The following is a 22,454-nucleotide window of genomic DNA, read 5'->3' as shown; positions in this document are numbered from 1 at the left end:
CAACTCTTTAACTTATTCCTCATGGTCATGGATCCCCTACTGGTCAAGTCTCGAACAAGAAAAAGGCACAGTGAGTAAAAGCATACCAAGTTTCAAACCTTATTTGCAATTAACAATGATATTCTTGTCCTTTTACAATCTTGGTTAAACTTACAAAAGCCTCTCTCCACAAAAACTAAGGAAATGTTTTGTTTGTATAAACTAAAACAGTAACTTTACAAAAAATTCTCATACAATATAAAGAGATAGAAAATAATATGTAAATATGAAATGTTTTAGGGATTAGTTAAGAAAAAACCCCATTTTCATGTTTGGTGCCGTAAGAACTCCAAATAGTGCTATTTCTATGAATAGATTATTTAACATTTCTAGCAAACTGATAGATAATTTGGATACAATCATGATTATTCATATATTGGATTACAATCATGATACATTATATCTCATAAAAATACATGGATGTCATGCCACATGAGGCATGCTCAATCAAGACGGTCATGCCATACACAGATGGTCTTGATTGATTGACTGGCTCTTCCTAATTCAATCGTACACTAGAGAGGATTTAAACTTTAGGTATAGCTATTTTTAGACTTCGTAAAAATCATCCTTATAATTCATGATTGTACATTATGGAATTGCTCTGTTTTTTTTTTGTAGAGTATTAAAATGCTCTTTAATGTACCATATTGTGACTTTGTTTTGAATTCAGTTATTTGATCTTATGATTTTGAGCAACCCCACTGTTTAGAAGCGATATTTTCTTCACTGTTCATCAAGTCTCATCGTAAAGGGGATAAACGCAAAACTGATCCAACATAGAAAACTGCTTCAAATAGTTCTCTCTTTTGTCCCAACCCAAGCAGCCAATCTTCACCCCTTTCCATCCATGGACTCCTCATTCTTTAATACTTAACTTCGAAAGTTTATCAACGCCATTGACCTATGAAAACAGAGTTAGAAAGGCCTTCTACCATTTCCTACTTGATATCTGTGTCTCTTTAGCTCGGCATGCCTTCCCATCTTACTCTCGATATTTGCTTGTACCGATTGTAATACATCTTTATGTGGTGCACCACTACTTGGGCATCACAGTGTATTGACATGGTGATTGCGTATTATGAACTTGACGAATATACTAATAAGGGAGTATATGTTTCTGGATGAAGGCTGTTGCACAGATTTTCTTGGGGATATGTTCTCTCACAATTGGATGTTATGCATATTCTATTTGATTCATTTAATGCTCGCATTCTTTTGCAGAATGTTTATGCATCTGTGTGAAGTAATTAAAAGATAGTACAAAGTTGCTGCTTCTTAGAAACACAGCATAATTTTCCTCACAAGGTTAATCCAGCACATGCATGCATTTGTAAAACAGCATTTAATATCACACGTAGTTCTTGGGCTTCTTGCATAGTCATATTGGTGCTGAGCATACAACTAAATCATAAATTGTCATTGAATCAGTATAAAAGCTAGGTTATCTTGTTGATTGCACTGCCTTTGTCAGCTTGTGTTCCACCATAAGATAAAACATCAAATAAATACTAGAATTCAGGCGTTTACTACTTAAAAAAAAAAGAAGATGTTCAGCCTGAAATATTCGAGAATCTGAATGATGCAAGTATTTCCATTATAGGCTCAAGCAACTACAATGCTAGTCTAAATAATAATCAGATGAATATTGCAAATGCCAAATCATGGCTGCAATGGATGCCGTAGTGGGATGATGACAAAATAACATGTTGACACCTTAATTCCTATGTGCGCCTATATTATCTATACATGTGTATCTACATGCATACATGGTTAATTAATCAATCAATTAAATTAAGTTCATTTACTTCTTAACTGCCTAGCAGATTAATTTTGTTATCAAAGTTTGCCAGCCACATCTATTGCTCGGTTGACATGCTTTAGTTGCCTCAACAGTACCATTCAACCGAAACAAAACCAAAATCACAAGTTGCGTTTATGCTTTTCATTAGTGCAAAAACAGGATCTCTGTGAATAAAGTGGTTTGTCATATGTAGATTGTAGAGTGGTAAATTTCTCGATGGTGATCCTTCAGATGATAGGATTTAAAGTGATTAATTTTTTTGCGATCAGTATTTGATGTATGCTCTTCTCAATGGTTAAGGGCGGGGAAAGTTTCAGCACGCCTCCCCTTATCCTACTACGTTTTAAGCTTTGTAAATGTTGAAGCTTATGATTCTATCAGATTTCACTTTTTTTTGGTGTAATTATTCATCTCGTTATCTTCTTTACTCGCTTCAAAGCTTGGAGGTTCCACACGCTGACCTCATCCCAGTCATAATTAAACTAATCACAGAAGTTCAAACATTGTTTCAAATCTCATTTTCACTGGTTTCTGGAATGCCTGTTTATTCTTATTTGCCGCATACATATGGATGTGTATTTAAAGTTCTACCGATACATGCTTCTGCTTGGGAGCTCCAGATACCAAGAAATAGATCCAGCAATTTGTTTCACAAACTCTAGCCTCTCGATTTACATCATTTGGAAAAGCAGGAGAACAAGGTAGCGCATATTGACATTCCTCTAATAAAGAGCCAAAAGTCTGTTTATTATTATTATTTTGTTATTTTTTTTGTTTCCTTGAACTTGGAAACTTGAGCAGGATCAGGATAACATTATACAAGTCTCAGTCTCGTACCATGAGCAAACTCAGTACATATTAAAGTATTGTTTCAGTTTTACAAATGGAGCCAAGGAAACATCTAAAATTTCGATATCTATTCTTAAATATTACAATTTCACAGGACCCAAAAATCTGTACACCTGCATGGTAAATTGTCTCAATATTTCAAATATTTACAGGTTCGTCACATTACTTGCTTGTCTCTGCATGTTCTGAGCTCTTGAAGATGCAGCCCTGCCACAAGTTCCGTATGTTGGCCACTTAATCTGACCATGAAGATTCCAATGGAAAAGAAAAAGGCCCTACTGGGCCGGGTCATCAGCACAATCATCTAAAGACATACAGCCTTGATCCAAGCAGCGATCATCAACTCAAATCAAAACCAGCATCTGCACTTATCGCATACATCAATTTGGTCTGCATTTGTTCTTTACTGTACAGCCATCGTTGACCAATCCATCAAGAGACAGGAAGGAAGAACATTGTTAGCAGAATGGATATGAACTTAATACATAAGCAGGACACTTAAGTCGTCTTTTGCACACCATATGACCAAAAAAAGCCGTCTCCTCAAAATATTAGCAAACCTATTATGGTTTTTGCACAGGAATTTGAGTTTCTTTTTTTGGTAGGCAAAAAAAAAAAAAAAAAAACAACACAGAGCGTGCAACTCTTTAATGTGGAATGTGGACAAAAGGTTGAGAATCTTTCAAGCAATAGCTGGAGGTAACACTGGTTGGCTGGTTTACCAAATTCACCACCACGACAAGAACGAATGTAATATCAACCTTGTTTTCCTTTACTTCCTTTTTCTTAAAAAAAAAAAAAAAAAGGAAAGAACTGGGAGGGGTAGATTCTCCATGCTTTGTGTATCCAACCACCACCTAGGGCCTAGGCCAGAGCCCAAGAATCCCAGGTAGACCAAGCCACTGCTCGTGGATCATATTCGGAGGTCAAAGCAAGGATGGACAGCCTTCCAATCAGAGCCCTGCCCCTCACCACAAGTGTCGAGGTTTGCACCATCCAAACCAAGTTAGCCTTGTTTTTCTTAACCAACAATGAAGCCGAGAAAACATGAGCGCTCCCTCCCAGGTCAACTGTTCATGCCACCACCATGATTACATTCCCATGTGCATGGACTCAACTTACCCCACCCACATCTAGGCTAGCGTCCAAGCCTCCAGGCAGACCAAGCCACTGCTCGCAGATCCGTGATTTAAATATTTGAGGTTCACAGCGAGGATCGACGCCCTTCACCACTGAACCCCCCACTCCTTGCCACAAGTGGTAAGGGTTGTACAATCTGAACCAAGGATTCATGGTTAAGCTTCCTTTTTCTTGACCAACAACAAGGGTTGAGAAAAGATAACCCCTCCCCCGGTCAACTGTTCATGCCACCACCAGGATTAGGTTCCCAATGTGCATAAAGTCACCTTGACTCCTCTTCCCCACCCCCACCACACCCCCACCACACCCCAACAAAAAAAAAAAAAAATGAAGAAGAAGAAGAAGAAAACACATTTCTACTTAAGCTGAGTGAAGTGAGTTTTTTTAATTCCAAATTCAGGTTATAAACTATTTTACAGCATCCCCTGGTTATTTCCTTTCTAAGATGAGCAATATAAGTTGCTACATCCCTGCAATTTGTTTTCTCAAGTTCTCTTTTGCAACAACAATATTAGGAAATCATTGCAACCACAAAGGGAGTTTCGAAATGACTATGAATATGTAAGTTTATTGGATTGAGACTGTTTATTCGGGCACCTTAGAAGAAACAAACGACCATGAACTTGGACAGGTAATGGGAAACATCAGGCAAAACTAGAAAGAAGATATCTGAAATGAGAATAATATGTTTGTGTCTCAGACAGGTTGGGTATAATAGGATTCCACATCTGTAAGATGTTCATCTAGAACAGGCTAGCTCTGAGAATGTAAATACAAAAACAGTTGTAAGTGGAGTATAAATCATATAAAAAATTCCAACTTAGATAAAGAATTGCTTTATTATAATTATCTAAAATACTTAGTAACGATGTTCCAACTCTAGCATATGAAACATTACTGAATACTGGTAGTGTTGTGTAAGCTGATGATAATGAACAAAGTAATTTCAAGGTACTCAGGTATGCAGGAAGCTGAGCATCATTGAACAGTTGTCCTTTTAATTAAGACAATTTACTTACTTTTTATATGGTGGGAGCTTCAGCAGGTTCATGCAAGTGGCTGATGTCGGTAAACGATCAAGATCCTCTTCAGAAACATTCAGAGGAGCAGCCCTACAATTAACAAAAGCCCAATCAGGATCAAAAGTCAATACTAATACCAGCATAAAAAAAAATTAAAAGAGTAACAAAACAAACCTCTGTATGCAGAATTGTGGTTCAAGATACTTAAATCCAAGAAGTGGTCCACGAGAACATCCGGTTACAAACCTGCAAGATTTTTCCATGAAAAATGGTGTAGCTTATCGAAGATCAAAATGATCTGCCAACAATCATCGCAGGCAAGCTGAAGGTGACAAGCTTATAAACTAGCATAACTTGTATTGTCAGCAAAAAAAACAGCTGTTGTAACATTTCTTTATGGGACAATTTTCAGAATGTCAAGTTAAAAGGCTAGTAACTGGCAGGAAGAAGTATATATCTTGCAAAATGTGACAAAACTATATGGGTCTATAAGAAAATAGAGAAGAACTAATACCATATTATTAAACCCAGACTGGGGACTGACCCAGATATGGGGCTGGATCACCGTTTCACTAATGTGACCACCAGGTCAATAGGTCAAACCATTATTATGTTAAAATATATTAAAAAGTTTTAAAATATAGAATAGTTGTATACAAACATCAAAAAATTATGCATAACTTAATAAATCATCTACTTTAAATACTACTCTTCAGATCACATGGATCTACAACCTAGACTACTCTTTGATCACAGCATACATAGAAAATAATCATAATCATCTAATCTAAAAAAAAACTGTAAAAAATTATTATAACATAGGGAAATATGCAGAATATATTATTTTTATTATTATAAATAGTAAAATTCTGAGAATATCCGAAAATAAAATGAAGTATATCTTAACTTTTCACCAAAAGAAAAAAGTTTTTTTTTTTTTTATAAAAAAGGTTTGATTATGAGAACATTACAATCTATTTATAGGCTATAGTAGGTTCATCTAACCACACACACATATAAATAATGACCATATTACAGTATTAAATGCTGTCTAAGTGGATGAGTGATTCCCAAGTGTATAAGAGATGAGGAGATTGAATCTCCACTCAAGCATTTGTTTTCCAATTCTCTGATTTCTTAGAGTCCAGTTCACACAGTTTTTTTAAATGGCCAGGTCACTAGTTTTCACAAAAGCTGTCCAGTACAACCCAGCGTTCCAAAGGTCAATTACATTTCTGGTCCAGTTTTCCACATGGCCAGCTCGCTGGTTTTCACGGTACCCAGTTCAATCCTGTTTTCAAAAGGTCAATTACATTTCCAGAATTGGCCGAGTGGAATATTGGGCAAACCACTCTAAGCAATCAGAGAATTGAAAAAGAATAATTCTCAAGTGGATATTTGATCTCCTGATCTCTCATACACTTAAGAACCGCTCTAACTGTACCCAGTAAGTCGCCAGTTCACCAGTTTTCTGGTCCAACAGGCCAATCCAGTCTGGTTTTAATAACTATGACTAAGATGATGCATATTCACCAGATATTTAGTGGCACTCTTTGAAATTTTACTCTCCTTCCAACAGAAAAAATGCTTGAAAAAGAGCAGTTCATCCCAGTAGATGAGAAAAATCTACAAGGAACTTATCCAACCATGATGCAGATCAACTAATTCTTATTATACCTGCTATATAATTACCGAAATGAAATATCTGATTAACTTTTTACCCACATTTTGATCTATTCATCAAGAGGCATGAGCATTTGAACTCTTGCTGAGAACTTCAGTTGCTACTAGCTGATACATGCATAACTTTTCTTAAGATGAACTTTTTACCGGACTAGAAAAATGGAAGCCTTGCAGGAAAGCTATGATGAACAAACAAATGTACTACTTGTGTGTGTGTGTGTGTGCGCGCGCGCGTACACACATATATATACATAATAATAACAAGGCCAGTTTGTGTGCATGCATGCATTGGAGCACAGGCATGGCTTGTCAATGCGCAAATATTGTGTGCATGTATCTTTTTTTTTTTTTGATAATAATGTTTTGTGCATGTATAAAATGGTGAAAAAGGCTCACTTAAGAAATTTCTTCTGATACTCCAAAGAAAAGCTTTTGAGTACTTCCCAGAACATCTCAATTACATGGTGATGCTGCAAAGGTGAACACTGTCAAAATAATAGCATTGAACAGCATACAGATACTATACTGAACAAGAAAAGACATTCATACTCCAACAGAATGATTTATATTTCGCTCTTGCCCATCAACCAAGAAGAAAATCAACAGCACTTGTACTGGTCTAGTTAATTAAAGCATAACCAGCACCCTTGGGATGCAAGATCCTAGTCTCCACTTGTTTGTCGGTGTCATCAAATAGAGAATATTGTATTACAAGTCATGCACGTAACAGAAAGCAAACTTCAACATGCTTGACTGAGCGCATATAAAACCATAATGAATAGTAGACAAGATAACATGCATATTCAAATAAACAAGTATATCAACATTACCCGATTATTTGATACAAATTGTCAACCAAATATAGTTAGGCGATAGGACAATGTTCTAGCACAAAGTTAGAGATCATGAAAGTGGAAAAGACAGAAATGGGAAACCAGACAAGGTTTTGATGTCAGGCCAGGATGATTATAACTTAACGGCATCCAAGAATGCCTAAGGCAGACTACTTGGTGGTCCAGAAGCATCATATCAATTTATTTGTTATCGACTTGGATTGAATGTTCAGATGATTGACAATGAGGCGGCCCTGAACAAATTAAGCTGTGTTCAACAACTACATTTTTGTCAGTGTAAGCATGCATTGTGGTCTCAAACATGCTATCCCATGAAAACCAGCAAGCAATATTGGCCCATAACATTATTAGTCGCAACCCGCAATTATTTTGGTTCCAAAGTATGCAGTTTGGTGGTATTACTAAATTGGCGAAACATTACATTGGTTTGTTCATGAATGAAACATGAACTACTTGTATGCTCACATTCTAAAATAGAGGAAAGCCCATACTTTTTAGTTGTGAGAACCTTCCCTTCACTATAAAGAGTGTAACAATCCAATTCTAAACCAAAATTGAGCCAGAGCAACTTTATTGTCCCTTGATCAGGTCATTGCTACCAGAGCTTCATCAGTCTCATTACATATGATCTGAAAAATCCTTCTCCCCCACAGCCCCCCCCCCCCACCCAAAAAAAAAAAAACCTTTTGCACCATATTGCAATATTGCAATCTAGTGCTGTTTCTTAATGACATATCTTTATGAATATTACATTGATAACATAATTGCTTTCTGAAGATTGAAATAAAAATACCAAAATATTACCAGTTAGAATTTTTCAACTGCTTTCTTTTTATCTGATTATTCTAGACGTTCCCAAAAAAAACTAAATACATTGTTCCCCTGCATGTCCCAGTAACTCCTTTTTTTGCTTTTTGTCAGGTCAGGCACTTGGATATGTCTCTAATACTGATTTTCTCACATCTGTGTCCATGTGATGCTGAATCAAACTTCTCTTATAGGAAAAGAAAGTAATAACAACTTTGCAAGCTTCCAAAGGATATGCCTTATGCAACAAATGATAAACAAGAAAATAACACACTGCTGGGTAATAGCTGCCAAAATAACGAACACTATGATGCAGACTATGAAGCACGGACATGGATACATGATACGAATATGACACAGTACTGATGGGCTAACATGCCAAATCTTGAAAAAAAATAAGACAAAAGGGGCTGGGATATGATAGTAAATAAATACATCTTTCTCCTTAATATCTATGTAAAAAGCATTCATAAAGTATAACAGGTTATTACAATGAGAACAAGAGCATCAAAACTTTAAAAACAAAGGCCTGCTTGCTATCGCTTTTGTTTCCTGTTTTTGTTTCAAAACTAGATTAAGAAGATATATATGATGAAACACTTCTTTTTTTTCAGATCATTTGCAAACCTTCAGATTTTTGGTAACAAAGATCTATAGCTTTCAAAAAATGGGAAAATAAATGCAAGGAATGGCAAAAAAAATTTCACACAAATGCTATTGTCAACATCAGTCTCCATGTGACAAAAATGAAAAAATAAAAAACAACAATGCCAAAAAGGAACATTCGATATTAAAAGATCGATGCTCATCCAAGTGCCAAGGCAGGGGGTTTTTTTTGGGTGGGGGGGTGAGGGCAGGAATCATCGAAAGGAGGGGTACCCCTTCCCCTCATATTTAGGGAGGTCTCGGAAACAAGATTTCCAAAACCGGTACCGGCAGTCGTATCGACCGACCGACGGTACGGTATACTACGGTTCCGTACCGTACCAGACCAACGTGAACCGACGAAGGCAAAGGAAACGAAAGAGAGAGAAAGAGAGAGAGAGAGAGAGGAAGAAAGAAAAGAGAGGGGAAGGAGTTGGATGGGCCGCCGAACGGCGCAGTCCACGCGCGCAGCGCCCTGTTTCACGGGCTTTTTAAAAAAAACAGAAACTTAAGTGAAGCCGGCAAACCAAAACAGAAACTTAAGTGAAGCCGGCAAATGGTTTGCCGGCTTCACTGTTTAATAGCTTTTTCTAAAAAAAATTCAAAAAAATGAAGCCAGCAATCTGATTGCCAACTCCACCTAATTTTTTTAAAAAAAAATCATGAAGTCGGCAGCATATGTTAAAATCAAAAAAAAATCCGAAACGGGGGCGAACCCCTATTTCAAAAAAAAAAGAAGGGGGTGGAGCCGCAGAGGCCCTCCTCCCACTTGACCGCCCTCAGGTCAATCGGCGTGGGCTCGCTGGCCACCGGGGACCTTGCGACGGAGGCGCCATCCATCCGATACATCGCCCCCCTCACCTGAGCTCTCTTTTTCTTTCTCGCTCTTGTAAAAGCCCTATCGGGCGATAACCGGACCGCGGAAGCCCTCCGATGACCACAGCAAGCCACCGCCGGCCTACGGTGGCTAGGGTTTCCCTCCCTCTCCTCCTCTCTCTCTCTCTCTTTCTCTTTCTCACTTTCCCTCTCTTTCCCTCTCCCTCCTCCGGTATACCGGTTTTGCCGGCCAAACCATGCCGATTCTGCACCGGTCCGGTATGATACAAGGTGTACCGATTGGTTCAGCACAGTACGAAAAACCATGCTTAGAAGTATCTTGAATTTTTTTAAAAATTTTAAAAAATACATGGTTAAAAAATAAGTGCCCCGCACATATCCTGACCATATACAACAAGTATCTATCCAGTATGCTATCATATATGAGCATCGCATGCAATTTGAAGTATCTGTAAAATCTAGGTTGAGGTCATTGAGCTGAAAATCAGAACCGGCACATCACGTTTGAACTGGCATCATCATAACATCTGCTAACTCATGAGATAGTTATCATAAGCAAAACAGAATATAATTACACATAAAGCACAATGGCATTTAGCCTTCCAAAGTAGCATGCTCTCATGACCAAGTCCAGACTATAGATCACCAGCCATTTTTATATTCAGTGATGTAAAACTTACTGGATGATAGCCACCACTATAATGGGCATTGGAGCGTAGATCATCAATATCCATGCTTTCTAGCGAGCCTGATATAAGAAGCTGTTAAAAAGAAAATCAATATAAGACCAGTAAACTCATTTCCTTATACAACATGAACAGTAAAGGTCTTGACAACAGAAATATTACAAACAAGATTAACTATGATGCAGCTGGAAAAAGAGCGAAGTAGCAAACTGATTCCTCCAGCAGCCATACATTAGGTAAAATTAAGCATTGCTAATGTGATTCACTAAACACAATTACACTTAGACTGAATTTATCAGAAAAAAGGGGGTAGGGTCATGACACAACTTCCATCCACCAAAGAGCGGCTCCTCTGTAGAAGGAAGAGGGGGCAAAGCGGTGCTTATATATGACGGATGAATGCCAAGTGTACTTTTTAATATACCTCTTCTTCTTTTTTTTTGCTTCTTAATAGGGAAAAGATGGATTTTCAAATCAGAAAATAGAAAAGCAAAAAAAAAAAAAAAGTCTTTAGATATAAAAGTAATTTGTTCATGACCTTGGAAAGTTCCAAATGTCTCTGGCCTTCCAATATATTCTATGATTATTCTCAAGATTCGTATGCAGATGAATACTATTTTCAAGCTTGTTTCATAGTTTGCCAAAAATTTTACCATTTCATCTAACATGAATCTTTAACCCTTTATTCTCTCTCGAAGTTTCTTAGTTATACTATTATCTTCAACTGTTATTTAAACTTTGCCAGAAAGTTACAAGTAGATGCCCAAGAAGATGAAAATTGGATTGAAGTTCAAGTGGGAGTAGCTGGGTCTCAAGGTAGATTTTAGTTGGAAACTCAGTCTCAAAAGGGGGTTATTTCTTGGGTTGTTCAAACTTCAAAGTTCGATATGATCCTTTTTTTCAGCTGACTAAAAGTGATTATATAAAGTAAGAGTGCTCATGATGGTACAACAATAATGCTGGTCCTACAGTAAGAAATTTAATAATATTGTTGTTTGCCAGCACATGTTTATCATCCAAGTTAAAACGATACATAAGAGAATACTTCCATCACTTGATGTGGTGCTGTGCGAGATCCAGAAAGACTCTTGCGATACTATTACTAGTATGGCCACTTAATCATGTTGCTATGATTTATATGCATTAACTTGATGATTTGAGGATCTTGGCATATAAATGATGTTGTCTCTACGCATCTATCAGTTTGCATGGTCTATTCCTCACAACTTACTTTATCATCTAGACCTCAAAGTTGTTGATTTAATTATGATAAAAAGTAATTTTTTATATTAGTTCATCTACAAACTGATTATACGGTGCACTCAGAAATCTGATTATCATTATTAGCAGCAACATGCATGCACCAGTTAATTTAAAGAAAGGATTGTTAGATGGGCTAGCCGTATCAAAACATATTAGTTATTGATCAATAGAAATAAAAATATAAGCCAAACAACCAAGGAAGGAAGTACCGAAACCGGCATCCATGCCGATTGGCTGGCAGAACAGTATGGTATGCCTTGTGCCGTGCCATCCTAGCATGAACTGATAGGCAAAACCAGAAGGGAGGGGGAGAGGAAGAAGAAGAGAGAGAGTAAGAGACAGACAAAGAGTGGGAGAGGAAGAGAGAGCAAGTGAGGGAGGGAAGGAGAAGGTGGCGGCTAGAACAAGGGTGAGGGAGGGGGACTTTTGAAACCCTCTCTCCTCCATGAGTTGGAACATTAGCAGAGCCCCTATTTAGAAACAAAATAGAGGATTCCACTCCTTTTTATATTTTTCTTTTGAATTGTTCAAGTGAAGTCCAGCCACTGCTGACTTCACTTAAAAAATTTCCAATAAAAAAATAACAAGTGAAATCGATAGTGGCCTACCGACTTCACTTTAAAAAATTCAAAAAAATATGTACATAAAAAGGGGTAGAAGCCCTTGTTTCATTTCAAAGCAAGGGCTCCACCCCCATTCCAACGCACATAAGAGAAAGGGCTTCGAAAGCCCTCTCTCCCCCCTCCCTTGCCCCTGTTCCAGCCACCCTCCCTCCCCCACACACACACTCTCTCTCTCACTTCCTCCCCCTCCCCTTCTGATGGTTTCTCAATCTAGAGGCCGCAACCATCTCGGTTCGCCACCAATATAGTTCAGTACCCCCCCTCCCTCGCCCCTATTCCAACCACTCACTCTACCTCCCTCCCTCTCTCTCTCTCACTTCCTCTCTCTCTTTCTCCCTCTCCCCTTCTGAAGGTTTCTCAATCAAGAGGGTGAAACCATCTCGATTCGCCACCGGTATAGTTCAATACCCCCGAATCAAACGATTCCACCAATGTTGCAAAATACAAATATACTTTATATTCCTTAGCATTTTCAAAAATCCCATTAAACAAGTATTATGGAAATATATTCTTGAGAAGTGGATCAGAAGAAGAGTTCAACCATTATTGATAAGAACAAGAAAGCATGCTTAACATGCAAAGCTTAGCCCTTTCTAATAAGAGCAGCTCTATGCATCAAGTTATAAATCAAAGATCTTTGAGAATGTTTTGTAACTAGCTTATAACTTAAAATGAGTTCTATATGTAACTACAAATAAACTGGTTAAAGGGGCAGTCGACCTCACTTAAAAATCGCAAAATAAATCCCCCTGGCGCTAATCGAAATAGGGGAATCAAGGAATGAAGCCCTCTTCCGACCCTCCCCACTGTCCCCAATCATCGTCCGGTCTCCTTAGCACTCCCCCTCCCTTTCTGTCCCTCCCTCTATCTCTTTTCCTCTCTCTCCTTCTCCCTCTCCCCCTTTCTCTCGATTTCTTAAATTAAATGATGGAATCATGCCAGTCCACCCTCGATACGGCTAAGTACGCCCTAAATCAAAAAATTTCGTACCGACCCGAACCAATCGGTACACCTTATATCGAGCCGGACCGACAAAGAACCAGGACAGTTCAGCCAAAGAAAGCGATATATCAGAGGAGAGACAAAAATAGATGGAAAGAGAGAGAGAGGAGAGGGAGAGAGAGCAGACGCTGCCCGAGGCCAGCGGTGGCCCACTATGGTCGCCGGAGGGCCGTGGAAGCCTTCGCAGCTCAACTGTCGTCCGATGGAGCTTTTAAACGAGCAAAAAAAAGAGAGAAAGAGGGAGAGCGATGTATCGGAGGGAAGCACAGCCGACGGAGGGGCCGCCGGAGTTTGCTGGCTGGTTGTCACCAAGCGGTAGAAACCATGCGAGCAGAGCTGCGGGCGCAAAACAAGAGCAACAGCCCCTGTTCCTTCATCGCATTTTTTTAGAACAGTAAAGCCAGCAATGGGCAATTGCCAGCTTCATGCTTTTCCAGATTTTTAAAAAAAATATCCATGAAACAGGGACATCACCCTTGTTTCATGCCCACGGCATCGCACGCATGGAGTGCGGCATCCGACGATCACGACGGCCAACCGACAGCCTCTCCGATGGCTTCCCCTCCCTCCTTTTGTTTCTTCCCCCCCTCTATTTCTCTCTCTCTCTCTCTCTTCCTCCTCCCAATACGCTTTCTTTGCCTGTGTCGGTTCACGCCGGTCCAATCCGATACCGATCTGTACCGCCGACCGGCCGGTATGAATTCCAATACCAAGTCCGCGAATCTTGCCCTGAATGAGGCAATTTGGGACAGTACAAAGCAAACCATGTTAAGGAATTTATTAGACTAATTCTTATCAAGGATTCTACAGAAATGACATAAAAAAGCACACTACATAGTTCAAATAGGAATACACATAATATATAGGTACAATAGACTGCAACTCCCATTTCTAAAGCTATGACATATATAGTACCAGAGGAGTTGTGTGATATGTTGAACTATCAAAAGATGATATACCCAAAAAAAAAATGAAAACCATAATTTTTTTAAAAAAAACAGCCTAAGGAAGATGATGCACAAAGTGAACTCTAAATGGAGCCGTAACATGGGCCAACCAAAAGAATAGCAGTATTACACCTAGAATTTGCATCATTATCCCCACAGTCAAGAGAAAAGTCTCAGCCTATCAATTTGGGATCAATAATATTAATCCTTAACCCCCACAGGAATATTATCAGATGTTAAAGATAGAGGAACATACGTACTCATAAATCTGCAAATAATCAGAGTCCACAGACAACTTTACCTGAATTTCATGTTCATTGAACATTTCAATCCACTCTTTCTGAATAAGTTGTTCAAACCCCCGCAAAAAATGTGAACTTTGATGGCGAATCTGCAGATGGGAATGAAGCAAAATATAAAACATATGAGCCTGTGTAATACATGGCCAGAAAAGAAACTTGCAATAGATGATTGTACCTGATAATTTAGTCGATGATTAGAAATAAGATGAATAAACTGAATAACATTATCATTAGTGACACGTTTCTCTTTCCCACCAGGAAGTAGCTCCTCCTCTCTTTGTTCTCCATATTCATTGGTTACAATAACAAAATATAGTTCAAGTTCTGAAATATCACCTTCATAATGCTGTGCATAAAATCGACAATTTGTGAATATAAATGGAAAAATAATAAGTTAAACAAAACCTTTCGAACATGTAACATGGAGTAATCATGCTCAAATGTAATCAAATGTCTTTTACACTAGCAGCAATTGATTTCAGACAGGGAATACACAGAGAAGACTATGAAAATAGTTTAATTGGATAGTATCCCATCCCATGTATAATAAATTCACCAAAGAGTAAGTTGGCCTTCAACCACCATAACATCACATGCTCGAATCTATCATATACGCATATATAGACACGCATGCGCATATGTATATGAATATTCATGCATATCATATGTACACATATATGAACGTATCAGAACAATCTAGGGCAGCAAATGGATCAGATGATATGGTATATCGGCATTTGTATCCATGTCTTCTGAACAAAAATAAATATGGACATAAATATTAAATGGATACTAAAATTAATATCCATATTAGTTATATCCAACTTTTGCAAAACCAACCCAAACCACCCAGTTCAAGGCGTATCAAGCTGAATCGGTGCAAAATCAGGTCAGTTTGCTAATTAGTTCAGGATTTGGTCCAAACTGATTCGAACGAATGGAACCACCTAGTTCTACTCAGTTCGAGTCAATTCCAAGCACTCCTGTGAGTGCAAATTGACAAGATGTCTCAGCCTTTATGCTTTCTTTTCTCCTAAGAATGTGAAGGGAAGGGCAAAAAGGTGAGGAAAATCAGCGCCAAGGAGATTTTTTGTCGTTTTGAGCCCCAATCCAGACCAAGATCATCCCCCTCCTTTTCATTCTTCTCTCTTTATTTTCTTTTTATGCCTAAAATAAGCCAAAAAATGGTCAAATAAGGAAAAATAAAGCCAAAGTTTTGTAATTTCGAACAATTTCATGCTATGTTGTGTATTGTCTCCAATTATGAAAAAGATCCTAATGTCTACAATTGGCATGGATACTCCATGAGGGACTAGATGTTGGTATGTTTTGTCATTCAAATCAATCTGAGATTTGTATTTTCAAGCCAAAAACTATGCATGGTCTATTTTTATTTATTACAATTGCATCCATCAAGCAATCACATGGTCTCCCAAAACCAATATAAAAGAAAATAGTATCAAAACAATCTTAAAAATATTTTCAAGATCCCTAAACAGCTAAATCTTAAAATAACATAATATACGAAACAAATGTGTACCATGTGTCGATATGATGCGGTAAGATACCATATCAACCTGGCACCAGACTAGCACAGTAACTGATACCCAGATTGCATACCTTAATTATATTCATATTTTTCTATCCAAATATGCATATAAGTTGAATGTTATTAATACAAAAAAGATCAGATTTTTTTCAAAATTCAATAATGAAAGCTAACATTAGTTATATAATCATAAAGGATGGGAACAGAAACCACTATCCAAAGTGCATGTAACTAAAGGTATAGTTATTAAACCTGCACAGAGACCAATCTAATCAAGATCCAGGTCAATGGTCCAACAAGTTTTTTTTTTTCCAATTAAACTTCTAAAAATCAAAAATTTTTTAAAATATAAATATATCAATAAATTTTACTCTTTAATTGCAGCATAAATAAAAGACAAACATAAATTATCTATTTTTAGAAAGCTTGTAAAAAATTTATGTACAAATGCAGGAACGCATAGAAGTTATTAATATTAAAAAAAATTAATAACAGAAGTTCTAAAATATCATAAAGAATAAAATAAAATACACACATCTTTTGTCTTTTAGAAAAGAGAAAAGAATTTATCTTATAAAAAAATAAAGATTAAATATGAAATATCACAACATATCATTCTTCATACGTATATGTTCGAGTTCTTATAATTATCTTTGGATGCAAAACTCAACTACATAAAGTCATCTGCCTCTATAAAGGAATGAAATGGCAAATACTCAAAGATATAAAGCTGGAGCCAGTTCCCAATGTTTTGTTAAAAACATAAAACAATGAAATTCAATATTACAGTCAGACATCTTAAACATGAAGGCCTATATCTTATAACATTGATCTATAGTTTAAATTCAAAAGTAAATGAACAATTATATACCCATCAAAAATTAAGCAAAAGGCCACTAGACAGAAAATTTTTACCTTTAAAAAGAGAAGATGCCGATACAATTCTGGATCAAGCGAAGGCAAGTCATGCAAGTAGTTATGCCTAATTGACATTGGCAAATATTAGTTTTAAAGGGGACTATGAAATAACAAACATACAACCAAAATGACAAGCTAAACTATCATACAGGCAACGGCTGTCAATAAAATATTACAAAAAATATATTTACATAAATAAATATCATGACTCCATCCGTTGATTTAGTTACTTCAGAGTGTGTAAAATGCTTCTTCATTAGTACCCTAAAAAATTCAAGAAGGACAAATGTACTTTATAATTTTTCTTATTGTTATCTAAACCAACACCACTGAAACCATATGCTCAAGCAATAATCAACAGATAATGTTCAGCATCATTCTGAACATTGTTGTCTAAAACTTTATTTCAAAATTTATTTTCTTTTTTATTTTCTAAAAAGACCTTAATGAAACTATCAAAATTGGAATAGGATCTAATAAAATGCACTGGTCCAAGATTGAACCCATTCCCATGTCTATTGCACCCATGATTTCATAACTTAATTAGATAAAGCTGCAGGGTCATGTTAGCCAAATCTTTTAAGGTCTTCAAAATGAAAACTATGACACCATGTACCTTAGATATGTTAACATGTAATGATAGGTCATTTATAGTGTCCAAACCTTAATGTGCTTCCCATGTTAGACTATATGCTACATTTTTTTTTTTTACTTCTGATTATGAATAAAATAGAGTTAGGGAAACTTAGTAACCGTATCTTCACATGGACCAATAGACCAATATATTCATTAAAAGGATAATCCTAGTAAATAAATAAAATAAACCTTTCACAGAACTTCATTTATTTAAGAAAAAGGAAGTCTTTTAAAAGAACAAGAGATGGACTAGAAATACACATAAATTTGAAGCACATGCAACCTTACTTTCGTTTGAATTTGCTCAAGAAAAATGTTGCAAATGGTATGTCAACAAGAATCCCTTCATACATTGCCTGCAAGAATAACAAGCAAGCATCAAAGATCAAACTATGATCTGGGCCTAATAAGCTTAGAAATACAACTGAACCAAGCATCCCAACTTCTGCAAACAAAAAGGATAAGGTAAAGAAATATTAGAATGAATGAAGGGAACTAAAGAAAGAAACATTTCATAATTTGCCATTGAACAGAGAGCAAATGCATGTTTTGTCCCACGTAACCCATACCGTGATATGTATAATGACAAAGAAAAGATGCATAAAGGATCTTGCAAGGTAAAAAGGACCTTTAGTATTAGTGCCATGAAGCTTAACTTTCACTAGATTATAAAATTCAATTCATCTCCAGTAGAACAACATTCGAGATTCTAGTTGAAACAAACCAACTTTGGTCAGATCGATTTGAAAGTGAAGCATAAAAAACACATACACAAATATATATGGTGCATTTTTTTACTTGTTTTCTTTTTTTGTGGGGGGGGGGTGATGATGATCATGATCAAGAAGATGGTGATGATGATGATATAAACACACATATTTATCTATACATGTACATATTTATTTATGTTTGTATATATGCATTCAGAAGGAGGAGGAGAATACATGTGTATGCATTATATTCATCTCAAATAGAACAAAGTTCAAGGTTCTGGTTGAAACAAATTGACTTTGGTCAGATCAATTTGAAAGCGAGACACACAGAAAAAGTACACACATAGACACATATATATCTGGTGTGTTATATGCATGTGTGAAGATGAAGAAGAACCGAGTCCCTCTTTGACATCACATAGAAACAGCAGCAGCTGCTGAGCAGAAGGAAAAAAAGGCACTGCTGCTGCCGAGAAGAAGAAGGAGAAGAAGAAGGAGAAGAAGAAGAAAAAGAAAGGTACAAAGAAGAAGTTCCTTGATGCTGCAAGACATGAAGCGGGAGAGAAGCTGACAGCAGCTGGAGAGAGGAGGAGAAGCTGCCACACCAGACCCTAAAGCCGCCACTTGAGTTCCCCACTCTCCCTAATTGAAGCCACCTAATCAATTGATCAGATGCTGAGATATGTTCCTGAAGTTCATATTAATAAAATAACCTCTATTTAAGCAAGGCATGCTTTTTTGACACCCTAGGACTTCACTGAGGCGTGCACCTTTGCACCTATTTGTAAGCCACTTAAAGGGCTTTAGCAAGGCACTTGGGGTGAGCTTCGCTTGTGCCATGCCTTGACCCAAGCGACCTGAAATAATTTTGGGAGCTAGACAGCCTATAACCATTAAGATATAACTTTTAACTATGGATAAACTGGCTAGACGAAAGGAATCAAGTTCTTGAAGATACAGTATGCTGACAATTTGTATGTCACGTATTTAAAAATAAATAAATAATGCTATCTTTATAGTGAGTCTCCATGTGGGCATTGACTTGTTAACTTGTCTTTATTCAGTTCTGAGAGCTAAATACCAGTTGCAGTTGCAGACACAAATCCAGAAGCAAGTAAATAAGTCCAGTTAAATAATACAATCTACAGAACTCCAGTTCCTTTTAGAGCCCATTCATCGATAGTACAATCTGTACATTCTCTGCCATCTATTCACATCAAGATTGTAACAAGTCAACTTTTATATTACTAATCATAACATGATTTTAAATCCATTTGCGTGACCAACAGTTAACTTAAAAATCAACGGAATCATTGTACAAGAGAATGGATTTTTTTTTTTTTTTGGGTACAAGAGATAATGGATTTGTTTAATTAAAAAACAACAGAAAACATGTCCCAACAAGATTGTGCTAAGGACAAACATACAATGTACCCAACATAGACAAGTCAAAAGCATGTAAGATCACCTGTTGCACCCTCAAGCAGTTTGCATACAAATGCACAATACATACTTCTGCCACAAGCAAAAACTGGCACAAAATTTTTAAAAGAATACCTTTCCAAGAAGACTTCCAAGAAAATGGAAAAATTGAAGATGTTGTTCATGAATTAGTCCTGATCCAGGGTTTGGATATAGAAGATGATCGGCCGTTTCCTAAAGAAAGCAGCAAGATGATAGAGATTAAGAACAAGAAGTTACGATAATAACATGAGAGGACAGAAATAAAAGAGTTAAATATTTATCTACCCAATGCAAAATCATCTGCATGCTAATATGTTTAATCATCTTAGTAAGATGTTGCATTCAACATCATACAAAATTGTTAAACAAATTCATTGGCAATCTCAAGGAAACAGCAAACCACCTCAATCTTCTTTAGCCATCATGATCAGAAGTCCTTGCAATCATGAATATAGAAGTGATTGTAGATCACAGTTATGATGCGCAATAAATTAGATACAATAGGTTATTGGAAAATAGCCTGTAAAACAAGTCTATATGGTAAAAAAAAGCAGTTTCAGCTAAAACATTCTTGAGTTCAAATGACTGACTGAATGCATTTACAACTGAAAAAAGAAGCAAATCTCCAAATTTAATACACGACCACTATGACTCAGCTACACATTATTTAAAATATATTAATACAAGGGTACCACGAGGTGCACCCCAGTGCATACCAGGAACGAGTGCCGAACCAGATTTGGGGCCTCATACAAGGTGGGTAGGTGGTTTAAAAGGAGCCCTAATACCCATTTTACACCCCTGCAGTTCACAAAAAACCCAGTTGGGATACATGCTGGGTTACACTAAGCATTATTCTTAATACAAAGCGAAACACCATTCAAAGAAAATATCTAATACTCTCAATTGGTTTTCTTTTCATGACACTATTTTGTCAGACATTAATTTGTACTTTATCTGATTAAAGAAATTATTGAAGAGCGGGAAGTGCTTATAACTTGCCATTATTATCAGATTAGTTTTTTGCTCTCTAAATTCAAATTTATCACTTACTGCACTTCTCAATATCCTTGTAACTTCATACACTTTTGCTATTAATTGCTAAGTTTGATGTGTTTCAAAAATTCCTAGTTTTAGTAAGAATAATGTTCTAACTATGGCACTCTGTACCAGCGCACACCGAATGGAGGATAGGTACACATTGAACCAACCCTGTACAAGGTGTGCCAACACTATACCATGATGGTATCGATTTAGGATCCATACCAATTTGTGTATAGAGTTGCAAACCTGCGACGTACTCATTTTCACAAAATTGTGCATAGAGTTACAAACCTTAAACAGCCCATACTGCGCATTGAAAGCTGTTTGCATAATGTTCTCCATAAAATCTTCAAAAATCCGACCCCATCAATTCAAGCCTCCTCTACTCCAAATTCTAAACAAGCTCTACATTACAATAGTACATCTTGCTTATTCCTCTCAAAAGAATTTAAACAAACATCTAATTTTGGGTGTCAAAGAAAAATATAAGCAACAGATACCATGTATATCTTATTCACCCAAAAACAGTTTCCCAATAAAGATCCAAGGAAATTGTTAAATAATAATTCTAATTGCGCCATATATCAATACATAATGGATGAAGTATGATATGCCTTGACTAGGAGAAGGCAATCATATTTCTTCAAAAGAATAGCTATGTATTTGTGAATTTTGCATAACATAAGCACTTCATTAGATTGTAATTGCCCCATACAAATATATCAAGCATCCGATACATATATTCTAAATATTACACATCACTTTTGTTTAAACAACTGCCAGGTTCATACCTAGATCAAGGACAAAATTGTTTGGGAAATCTCTAAATATGCATCATATATTACCAAAAAAAAAAGCCAATCTTTTCATGCAAAACCAGTAGCCAAGTAGATTTTTGTGAAAATCACTTGGCATTTTACTTCACTTTTTAAGAAAATGCAGTTATTATAGTAAGAAAATGGATATGAACTTGGGTTATTGAAATTCAATGATCCCATTGAACCTTGGCAACCCTCACAAAATTTTCATGTGTTAAGTTAGAATTGTGAAGAGGGGATAGGAGATTAGTTCTCGTACATAAAGGATGGAATCTGCTACATGATATAAGACCTTCTTATCACTAGTCTACACGTGTGATGAATCATCTTGCAAATAAATACACCCGAGAGGTACTCATTTTCACAAATTTGTGCATAAGAGTTACAAACCTTAAACAGCCCATACTGCACATCGAAAGCTGTTTGCGTAATGTTCTCCATAAAATCTTTAAAAATCCCACCCCCATCAATTCCAGCCTCCTCTACTCCAAACTCATTAACAAAAGTTACTCGGATCTGCAGGCATCAAAATATTGAAAAAACATTAGATCCATAGCAGATTCAACAAAAAGAGTTAATTGTCGCTTAAGGGGGGAGCAATACCGGTCCTCGAAGATCTTCCTCAGACAACATGTTCAACTGATTGAAAGCATCTTCAAGAATTCGATTTCTTCTTATTTTGAATTGATTTCTTGGTAACGCATGATGAGGTCCATATCTTTCTTTTGATGCTGCTAGCATTGACTAATGCATAAAAGTGACATAAAATTAATCATAAAGACAGTGCAGCGACATGCACTCCAGCAACA

The 22,454-nt window shown here is 36.7% G+C and overlaps 1 protein-coding gene across 1 annotated transcript in view; it reads right to left on the bottom strand.

Moving 5' to 3' along the window:
• Window positions 1–2,677: 2,677 nt before the first annotated feature.
• The window catches only part of LOC105039997 (E3 ubiquitin-protein ligase UPL6), a 40,534-nt gene continuing 20,757 nt past the window's right edge, over window positions 2,678–22,454 (bottom strand). Inside the window, exons 16-27 of the mRNA XM_010916356.4 lie at window positions 22,249–22,389; window positions 22,036–22,161; window positions 19,877–19,975; window positions 17,895–17,962; window positions 16,968–17,034; window positions 14,679–14,849; window positions 14,503–14,592; window positions 10,361–10,441; window positions 6,934–7,007; window positions 5,029–5,100; window positions 4,852–4,944; window positions 2,678–3,098 (exon numbers count right to left, since the gene is read on the bottom strand). Of these exons, the coding sequence (XP_010914658.1) occupies window positions 3,032–3,098; window positions 4,852–4,944; window positions 5,029–5,100; window positions 6,934–7,007; window positions 10,361–10,441; window positions 14,503–14,592; window positions 14,679–14,849; window positions 16,968–17,034; window positions 17,895–17,962; window positions 19,877–19,975; window positions 22,036–22,161; window positions 22,249–22,389 (1,149 nt within the window). The 3' untranslated portion in view covers window positions 2,678–3,031. The remainder of the gene's footprint in view (window positions 3,099–4,851; window positions 4,945–5,028; window positions 5,101–6,933; window positions 7,008–10,360; window positions 10,442–14,502; window positions 14,593–14,678; window positions 14,850–16,967; window positions 17,035–17,894; window positions 17,963–19,876; window positions 19,976–22,035; window positions 22,162–22,248; window positions 22,390–22,454) is intronic.

This window comes from Elaeis guineensis, chromosome 1 (assembly GCF_000442705.2).
Source record: "Elaeis guineensis isolate ETL-2024a chromosome 1, EG11, whole genome shotgun sequence".
In the NCBI taxonomy this organism is placed as follows: Eukaryota; Viridiplantae; Streptophyta; class Magnoliopsida; order Arecales; family Arecaceae; genus Elaeis; species Elaeis guineensis.
The sequence above is the reverse complement of the archived record's forward strand: the minus strand, read 5'-3'. Positions and strand labels throughout refer to the sequence as shown.